The sequence below is a fragment of the Salmo trutta genome, chromosome 12, assembly GCF_901001165.1.
Source record: "Salmo trutta chromosome 12, fSalTru1.1, whole genome shotgun sequence".
Lineage (NCBI taxonomy): Eukaryota > Metazoa > Chordata > Actinopteri > Salmoniformes > Salmonidae > Salmo > Salmo trutta.
Genome location: NC_042968.1, coordinates 42527603 through 42537675, shown reverse-complemented (window position 1 = coordinate 42537675; position 10073 = coordinate 42527603). Strand labels below are relative to the sequence as shown.

The 10073-nt window shown below is 51.3% G+C and overlaps 1 protein-coding gene across 1 annotated transcript in view; it reads right to left on the bottom strand.

Annotated features, from left to right (window-relative positions):
* The window catches only part of LOC115203575 (probable E3 ubiquitin-protein ligase HERC1), a gene marked incomplete at its 3' end in the record, with an annotated part of 53622 nt that overhangs the window by 3946 nt on the left and 39603 nt on the right, over positions 1-10073 (bottom strand). Inside the window, exons 12-15 of the mRNA XM_029768358.1 lie at positions 9112-9246; positions 5791-5956; positions 4021-4146; positions 2608-2826 (exon numbers count right to left, since the gene is read on the bottom strand). Coding sequence (XP_029624218.1) covers positions 2608-2826; positions 4021-4146; positions 5791-5956; positions 9112-9246 — 646 coding nt within the window. The remainder of the gene's footprint in view (positions 1-2607; positions 2827-4020; positions 4147-5790; positions 5957-9111; positions 9247-10073) is intronic.

Here is a 10073-nt window from a genome sequence, read left to right as displayed (position 1 = left end):
CAAAGATAACCCTGAATGAGCTGCAAAGCTCCACAGCTGTCACGTCCTGACCAGCAGATGGAGCTGTTGTAGTAGTTTGGGGGTCAGGACGTGGCAGTCTTGTGTGTGTCTTGTGACTCCTGATCAGGAACAGCTGGGAATCGTTGTTCCTGATTGGGAGTCATATATGTAGGAGTTGTTTGTCACTGGGGTTTGTGGGTGGTTGTTTTTACACTGCGTTTTGTTATGCCTGTAAGACTGTCACTGTTGTGTTTATTGTTTTTTCAGTGGATGCTCTACTCCTTTTTTGAAAATTAAAATATGAGTATCCATATTCCCGCTGCGCCTTGGTCCTCCTTTCAACAGCACAAAGGATTTTGTGACAGAACCACCCACCAACACAGGACCAAGCAGCGGAAGAAGGCTGGCGAGGACTGGGAGACACGACGGGTAAGGGAGACCGAGAGGCACCCCAAATAATTTTTTAGGGGGGGCACAAGGGCTGTTTGACGCCCGCCAGTCAACAGTCGCCAGAGCTGCCCGCCAGTCAACAGTCGTCAGAGCTGCCCGCCAGTCAACAGTCGTCAGAGCTGCCCGCCAGTCAACAGTCGTCAGTGCTGCCCGCCAGTCAACAGTCACCAGAGCTGCCCGCCAGTCAACCGTCACCAGAGCTGCCCGCCAGTCAACAGTCGTCAAAGCTGCCCGCCAGTCAATAGTCGTTAGAGCTGCCCGCCAGTCAACAGTCGTCAGAGCTGCCCGCCAGTCAACAGTCGTCAGAGCTGCCCGCCAGTCAACAGTCGTCAGAGCTGCCCGCCAGTCAAAAGTCGCCAGAGCTGCCCGCCAGTCAACAGTCGCCAGAGAGGCCAGACTGCCCCGAACTGCCGGAGTGGCCAGACTGCCCCGAACTGCCGGAGTGGCCAGACTGCCCCGAACTGCCGGAGTGGCCAGACTGCCCCGAGCTGCCGGACTGCCCCGAGCTGCCGGACTGCCCAGACTGCCCCGAGCTGCCAGACTGCCCAGACTGCCCCGAGCTGCCAGACTGCCCAGACTGCCCCGAGCTGCCAGACTGCCCAGACTGCCCCGGGCTGCCAGACTGCCCCGACAGCCAGGAACGGCCTGCACCTGAGCCACCTCCAGGATAGGTGGGTTGGGGAGGGAGGGTGTAGCACAGTGCCGTCGGTGACGACAGCCACCCTCCCTTCCCTCCCTTATTGTTTAAGGGTTAGTGTTTATGGGTTTTGTTGGGGATTTTGTTTGTTGGTGTTTTGTTTTGTGGTTAGGTGCATTCCGGGGTCTGCACCTTGAGGGGGGGTACTGTCACGTCCTGACCAGCAGATGGAGCTGTTGTAGTAGTTTGGGGGTCAGGACGTGGCAGTCTTGTGTGTGTCTTGTGACTCCTGATCAGGAACAGCTGGGAATCGTTGTTCCTGATTGGGAGTCATATATGTAGGAGTTGTTTGTCACTGGGGTTTGTGGGTGGTTGTTTTTACACTGCGTTTTGTATGCCTGTAAGACTGTCACTGTTGTGTTTATTGTTTTTTCAGTGGATGCTCTACTCCTTTTTTGAAAATTAAAATATGAGTATCCATATTCCCGCTGTGCCTTGGTCCTCCTTTCAACAGCACGAAGGATTTTGTGACAACAGCGGAGATTGGAGTATCTGTCCATAGGACCACTTTAAGCCGTACACTCCACAGAGCTGGGCTTTATGGAAGAGTGGCCAGAAAAATGCCATTGCTTAAAGAAAAAAATAAGCAAACACTTTTGGTCTTCGCCAAAAGGCATGTGGGAGACTCCCCAAAAATATGGAAGAAGGTACTCTGGTCAGATGAGACAAAAATGTTGCTTTTTGGCCATCAAGGAAAACGCTATGTCTGGCGCAAACCCAACACCTCTCATCACCACGAGAACACCATCTCCACAGTGAAGCATGGTGGTGGCAGCATCATGCTGTGGGGATGTTTTTCATCGGCAGGAAGTGGGAAACTGATCAGATTTGAAAGAATGATGGACGGCGCTAAATACAGGGATATTCTTGAGGGTTACCTGTTTCAGTCTTCCAGAGATTTGAGACTGGAATGAAGGTTCACCTTCCAGCAGGATAATGACCCTAAGCATACTGCTGAAGCAACACTTGAGTGGTTTGAGGGGAAACATTTAAATGTCTTGGAATGGCCTAGTCAAAGCCCAGAACTCAATCCAATTGAGAATCTGTGGTATGACTTAAAGACTGCTGTACACCAGTGGAACCCATCCAACTTGAAGGAGCTGGAGCAGTATTGCCTTCAAGAATGGGCAAACATCCCAGTGGCTAGATGTGCCAAGCTTATGGAGACATACCCCAAGAGACTTGCAGCTGTACTTGCTGCAAAAGGTGACTCTACAAAATATAAACTTTGGTGGGGTGAATAGTTATGCACGCTCAAGTTTAGTTTTTTTGTCTTATTTCTTGTTTGTTTCACAATAGAAAATATTTTGCATTTTCAAAGTGGTAGGCATGTTATGTAAATCAAATGATACAAACCCTCAAAAAATTTATTTTAATTCCAGATTGTAAGGCAACAAAATAAGAAAAATGCCACTGTAAGATGGAATGATCTGGAACAACTACGCTGCCTCTCTCCTCACCGTGTAGAAGCCCAGGTTCCTGAGCAGGGTCTTCATTAGGATCTCAGCCAGGTGTGTGTCAGGGTTGGTACTGGGGGCTCCGTAGGAGGGGTCCAGGCCGCAGGAGGAGGAGGAGGAGGCCAGGGCCTCGGGGGCCTCGGGGGGACAGCTGAACCCCAGGAGGGATGCTACGTGGGTGTGGTCCTGGAGTGAAGTCAGAATGATGTCCAGTTGCATCCTCTGGAAACGCAGGGTCAGAGGACAGGGGTCAGAGGTCAAGGCAGGGACAGGATGAGAGGTACACAGAGGTCAGCTATCTATCTATCTATGGCAGCATTTTGACTTAGGAACGTTTGGAGCAGCGTTTCCCAACCTGCACTTCGTTTTGTTTGACCTGTTTTATTTTGACATTTCCTTGTATATGTCCATAAAGATGATGTTGATTCATGATTTTGACAGGCTGAGAAAAGCTGCCTTCCTGTCTGTCTCATCCCGACACCAACACGTTCATTACTATGGGACAGCTGGAGATCCAATACGAATATTGAAACAACATTGCAAATGTCAGAGAGACAAACAGCAAGGTTTATACAAATCTCCGCTGTTGAAAACTAAATGTTAGTCTAATAGAAATGTGAGATAATGTCTAGATGCTTTTTATAGTGGAGATTAAGTTTATAAATTGCCTGGCTGGGCTGATGAGACAGTGGATTGCACAGTCAGATGGAACAGAGTAAATGGGCATTTTAACATCATAGATTTATCCAGTGGTAACTTGTGGAATAGACACCGGCTGGAATGCGGTTTTAACCAATCAGCATTCAGGATTAGACCCATTTGTTGTATAAAATAGCAATAAGGCACCTTGGGGGTTTGTGGTATATGGTCAATATACCACGGCTAAGGGCTGTATCCAGGCACTCCGTGTTGCGTCATGGATAAGAACAGCCCATAGCCGTGGTACATTGGCCATATACTACACCCCCTCTGACCTCGTTGATGAAATAGAACTAGGGCCTTATTGATGAAATAGAACTAGGGCCTCATTGATGAAATAGAACTAGGGCCTCATTGATGAAATAGAACTAGGGCCTTATTGATTAAATAGAATTAGGGCCTTATTGATTAAATAGAACTAGGGCCTCATTGATTAAATAGAACTAGGGCCTTATTGATGAAATAGAACTAGGGCCTTATTGCTTCAATAGAACTAGGGCCTTATTGCTTCAATAGAACTAGGGCCTTATTGATTCAATAGAACCAGGGCCTTATTGCTTCAATAGAACTAGGGCCTTATTGCTTCAATAGAACTAGGGCCTTATTGATTAAATAGAAGTAGGACCTTGTTGATTCAATAGAACTTGGGCCTTGTTGATATAGTCACAGGTAAATGGCATTGTTCAGACCAACGTGTAATACATCTATGTACTATACCTGTCCTTTAGACAGACTCTCCCATCTGTCAGGTCCCTGGGGCAGCAGGGAGTGGAGAAGCTCCATCCTCTCTCTCAGAGGAGGTAACAGCATAGTGGCCCCCACAGACAGAGTCTCAATCACAGCCTAGAGAAAGCACAGAGATGGGTCAACACAACAGAGACACAGTGTTAGAGCCTGACAACACAACACAGAGACACAGCGTTAGAGCCTGACAACACAACACAGAGACACAATGTTAGAGCCTTACAACACAACACAGAGACACATTGTTAGAGCCTGACAACACAACACAGAGACACAGTGTTAGAGCCTGACAACACAGAGACACAGCGTTAGAGCCTGACAACACAACACAGAGACACAGTGTTAGAGCCTGACAACACAACACAGAGACACAGCGTTAGAGCCTGACAACACAACACAGAGACACAGTGTTAGAGCCTGACAACACAGAGACACATTGTTAGAGCCTGACAACACAACACAGAGACACAGTGTTAGAGCCTGACAACACAACACAGAGACACAGCGTTAGAGCCTGACAACACAGAGACACATTGTTAGAGCCTGACAACACAACAGAGACGCAGTGTTAGAGCCTGACAACACAGAGACACAGTGTTAGAGCCTGACAACACATCACAGAGACACAGTGTTAGAGCCTGACAACACAACACAGAGACACAGTGTTAGAGCCTGACAACACAACAGAGAGATGACAGCGTCTCAAACACAGCCTGGTTACACAGAGACGTACCACAGGCCCTAACACACATCTAGACTATCGATCTCACTCCCAGCCTGACAACCAAAACACACAATGAGAGGTAACAGCTAGACTATCGATCTCACTCCCAGCCTGACAACCAAAACACACAATGAGAGGAGGTAACAGCTAGACTATCGATCTCACTCCCAGCCTGACAACCAAAACACACAATGAGAGGCGGTAACAGCTAGACTATCGATCTCACTCCCAGCCTGACAACCAAAACACACAATGAGAGGAGGTAACAGCTTGACTATCGATCTCACTCCCAGCCTGACAACCAAAACACACAATGAGAGGAGGTAACAGCTTGACTATCGATCTCACTCCCAGCCTGACAACCAAAACACACAATGAGAGGAGGGAACAGCTAGACTATCGATCTCACTCCCAGCCTGACAACCAAAACACACAATGAGAGGAGGTAACAGCTTGACTATCGATCTCACTCCCAGCCTGACAACCAAAACACACAATGAGAGGCGGTAACAGCTAGACTATCGATCTCACTCCCAGCCTGACAACCAAAACACACAATGAGAGGCGGTAACAGCTAGACTATCGATCTCACTCCCAGCCTGACAACCAAAACACACAATGAGAGGCGGTAACAGCTTGACTATCGATCTCACTCCCAGCCTGACAACCAAAACACACAATGAGAGGAGGGAACAGCTAGACTATCGATCTCACTCCCAGCCTGACAACCAAAACACAGCGACACTGGGTTTGTCTCAGAGACAAACCCCAACGGGTCAGGGACCTCGCAAGTTGTCAAGTTCAGACCAGTCAGTCAACAGATTGTGCCTTGTTGCTTCACATATCCAGAGTCCATATTGTCATCTCTAGTCTGAAAGGTAATGTTGTCATGTAAGGCATGTAGAGATATTGTGTTTTGAGGGAATATAGTTAAATCTATATTGTTAACATTTGGGCTGTATACAGACACCCTTCAATGAACAGCTAATCTAGTGGTTACTGTGTGAGCCAGTGTTCACCTCTTGGATCTCATCGGGAACAGAGGAATCCATCAGTCTGAAGAGAAGGTTCCGGAGGGGGCGGGCCTGTCGCCCTAGGATACTGGTGGCCACTCCCCCAGCCAGAGCCAAAGCCAGGTGATTGGACAGCAGTCGAAGGCAGAGTTTCAGGAAGTTGTGATGCTCCCTGTAATGAAGTAGTACATCAGAGTGTTATGATATTGTATTGATAAGACAGAAAAACGAAGCCCAGCAGAAAGGCAATGCAACGGTTTTCATTGATCTCAATGATTGTAGCATCAGTAAAATGCTACAGAATGTATATAGTATTAGCATGGTGTTATGGGACTGTTAACGCCTCAGATAAATATTCACCTGGGGGCGCCAGGTAGCCTAGTGGTTAGAGCGTTGTGCCAGTAACCAGCAGGTAGCTTAGTGGTTAGAGCGTTGGGCCAGTAACCAGCAGGTAGCCTAGTGGTTAGAGCGTTGGGCCAGGTAGCCTAGTGGTTAGAGCGTTGGGCCAGTAACCAGCAGGTAGCCTAGTGGTTAGAGTGTTGGGACAGTAACCAGCAGGTAGTCTAGTGGTTAGAGTGTTGGGCCAGTAACCAGCAGGTAGCCTAGTGGTTAGAGCGTTGGGCCAGTAACCAGCAGGTAGCCTAGTGGTTAGAGCATTGGACCAGTAACCAGCAGGTAGCCTAGTGGTTAGAGCGTTGGGCCAGTAACCAGCAGGTAGCCTAGTGGTTAGAGCGTTGGGCCAGTAACCAGCAGGTGGCATAGTGGTTAGAGCGTTGGGCGAGTAACCAGCAGGTAGCCTAGTGGTTAGAGCGTTGGGCCAGTAACCAGCAGGTAGTCTAGTGGTTAGAGCGTTGGGTCAGTAACCAGCAGGTAGCCTAGTGGTTAGAGCGTTGGGCCAGTAACCAGCAGGTAGCCTAGTGGTTAGAGCGTTGGGCCAGTAACCAGCAGGAAGCCTAGTGGTTAGAGCGTTGGGCCAGTAACCAGCAGGTAGTCTAGTGGTTAGAGCGTTGGGCCAGCAGGTAGTCTAGTGGTTAGAGCGTTGGGTCAGTAACCAGCAGGTAGCCTAGTGATTAGAGCGTTGGGCCAGTAACCAGCAGGAAGCCTAGTGGTTAGAGCGTTGGGCCAGTAACCAGCAGGTAGCCTAGTGGTTAGAGCGTTGGGCCAGTAACCAGCAGGAAGCCTAGTGGTTAGAGCGTTGGGCCAGTAACCAGCAGGTAGTCTAGTGGTTAGAGCGTTGGGCCAGTAACCAGCAGGTAACCTAGTGGTTAGAGTGTTGGGCCAGTAACCAGCAGGTAGCCTAGTGGTTAGAGCGTTGGGCCAGTAACCAGCAGGAAGCCTAGTGGTTAGAGCGTTGGGCCAGTAACCAGCAGGTAGTCTAGTGGTTAGAGCGTTGGGCCAGTAACCAGCAGGTAACCAGCAGGTAGTCTAGTGGTTAGAGCGTTGGGTCAGTAACCAGCAGGTAGCCTAGTGGTTAGAGCGTTGGGCGTTGGGCCAGTAACCAGCAGGTAGCCTAGTGGTTAGAGCGTTGGGCCAGTAACCAGCAGGTAGCTTAGTGGTTAGAGAGTTGGGCCAGTAACCAGCAGGTAGCCTAGTGGTTAGAGCGTTGGGCCAGTAACCAGCAGGTAGCCTAGTGGTTAGAGCATTGGGCCAGGTAGCTTAGTGGTTAGAGCGTTGGGCCAGTAACCAGCAGGTAGCCTAGTGGTTAGAGTGTTAGGCCAGGAACCAGCAGGTAGCCTAGTGGTTAGAGCGTTGGGCCAGTAACCAGCAGGAAGCCTAGTGGTTAGAGCGTTGGGCCAGTAACCAGCAGGTAGTCTAGTGGTTAGAGCGTTGGGCCAGTAACCAGCAGGTAGCCTAGTGGTTAGAGTGTTGGGCCAGTAACCAGCAGGTAGCCTAGTGGTTAGAGCGTTGGGCTAGTAACCAGCAGGTAGCCTAGTGGTTAGAGTGTTGGGCCAGTAACCAGCAGGTAGCCTACTGGTTAGAGCGTTGGGCCAGTAACCAGCAGGTAGCCTAGTGGTTAGAGCGTTGGGCCAGTAACCAGCAGGTAACCTAGTGGTTAGAGAGTTGGGCCAGTAACCAGCAGGTAGTCTAGTGGTTAGAGCATTGGGTCAGTAACCAGCAGGTAGCCTAGTGGTTAGAGCGTTGGGCCAGTAACCAGCAGGTAGCCTAGTGGTTAGAGCGTTGGGCCAGTAACCAGCAGGAAGCCTAGTGGTTAGAGCGTTGGGCCAGTAACCAGCAGGTAGTCTAGTGGTTAGAGCGTTGGGCCAGTAACCAGCAGGTAGCCTAGTGGTTAGAGTGTTGGGCCAGTAACCAGCAGGTAGCCTAGTGGTTAGAGCGTTGGGCCAGTACTAGGAGGTAGCCTAGTGGTTAGAGAGTTGGGCCAGTAACCAGCAGGTAGCCTAGTGGTTAGAGCGTTGGGCCAGTAACCAGCAGGTAGCTTAGTGGTTAGAGCATTGGGCCAGGTAGCTTAGTGGTTAGAGCGTTGGGCCAGTAACCAGCAGGTAGCCTAGTGGTTAGAGTGTTAGGCCAGGAACCAGCAGGTAGCCTAGTGGTTAGAGCGTTGGGCCAGTAACCAGCAGGTAGTCTAGTGGTTAGAGAGTTGGGCCAGTAACCAGCAGGTAGCCTAGTGGTTAGAGTGTTGGGCCAGTAACCAGCAGGTAGCCTAGTGGTTAGAGCGTTGGGCCAGTAACCAGCAGGTAACCTAGTGGTTAGAGAGTTGGGCCAGTAACCAGCAGGTAGCCTAGTGGTTAGAGCGTTGGGCCAGTAACCAGCAGGTAGTCTAGTGGTTAGAGAGTTGGGCCAGTAACCAGCAGGTAGCCTAGTGGTTAGAGCGTTGGGCCAGTAACCAGCAGGTAGCCTAGTGGTTAGAGCATTGGGGCCAGTAACCGATCAGTTGCTAGATTGAATCCCCGAGCTGACAAGGTACAAATCTGTCGTTCTTTCCCCTGAACAAGGCAGTTAACCCACTGTTCCCCGGGGCGCCCGAAGACGTGGATGTAGATTAAGGCAGCCCCCCCCCACACACCTCTCTGATTCAGAGGGTTTTGGGTTAAATGAGGAAGACACATTTCAGTTGAATGGATTCCGTTGTACAACTGACTAGGTACCCCCCCCTATTGTGTTAGCGTGGTTTTACTGGACTGTTAATGCCTCAAATGAATAGTCAGCATGGTGGAGGTGGAGGCTGCAGTCATTTCACATCTTCAGGACCGTCTCAATGGAATGAATGGAACACCATTAAACACATGGTTTCCATGAGCTGGACACGGTCCCAATGATTTCCTTCCAGTCTTTACAGTTCCCTCTGGTGCCTGCAGTACCAGTACCTACCTGGAGGAGGGGAAGGGAAGGGGTGGCACCTCGCTGTTGATGCCGTCACAGTAGCGCTCCAGGAAGGAACGCAGGTGGGAGAAAGTGCTTTCTTCCAGGTCCACACAGTAGGGTCTGTGCCATGCTACCACCTGTCTGTTGACCAATTAAAACACAGCAATATTATCATCTCATATGTCTGTGTGAACAGTGTGTGTGTGTGTGTGTGTGTGTGTGTGTACAGTAGGAACAGTCCCCGTTGACCCCCTGGACGTCTGAAGTCCAGGGTTGTCTGCAGCATGGTGCAGCAGACTCAGCGTTCCACATAGAAGCACCATGGATGGAGATGGGACTGGGATGGGGGACTGGGATGGGGGGGTGGGACTGGGATGGGGGACTGGGATGGGGGGGTGGGACTGGGATGGGGGACTGGGATGGGGGGGTGGGGATGGGGGACTGGGATGAAGGGGGTGGGACTGGGATGGGGGACTGGGATGGGGGGGTTGGGATGGGGGGGTGGGACTGGGATGGGGGGGTGGGACTGGGATGGGGGGTGGGACTGGGATGGGGGGGTGGGACTGGGATGGGGGGTGGGATGGGGGGTGGGACTGGGATGGGGGGGTGGGACTGGGTGGGACTGGGATGGGGGGTGGGACTGGGATGGGGGGGTGGGACTGGGATGGGGGGTGGGATGGGGGGTGGGACTGGGATGGGGGGGGTGGGATGGGGGGGTGGGACTGGGATGGGGGGGTTGGACTGGGATGGGGGGTGGGACTGGGATGGGGGGGTGGGACTGGGATGGGGTGTGGGACTGGGATGGGGGGTGGGACTGGGATGGGGGGGTGGACTGGGATGGGGGACTGGGATGGGGGGGTGGGACTGGGATGGGGGGTTGGGACTGGGATGGGGGGGTGGGACTGGGATGGGGGGTTGGGACTGGGATGGGGGGTTGGGACTGGGATGGGGGGTGGGACTGGGATGGG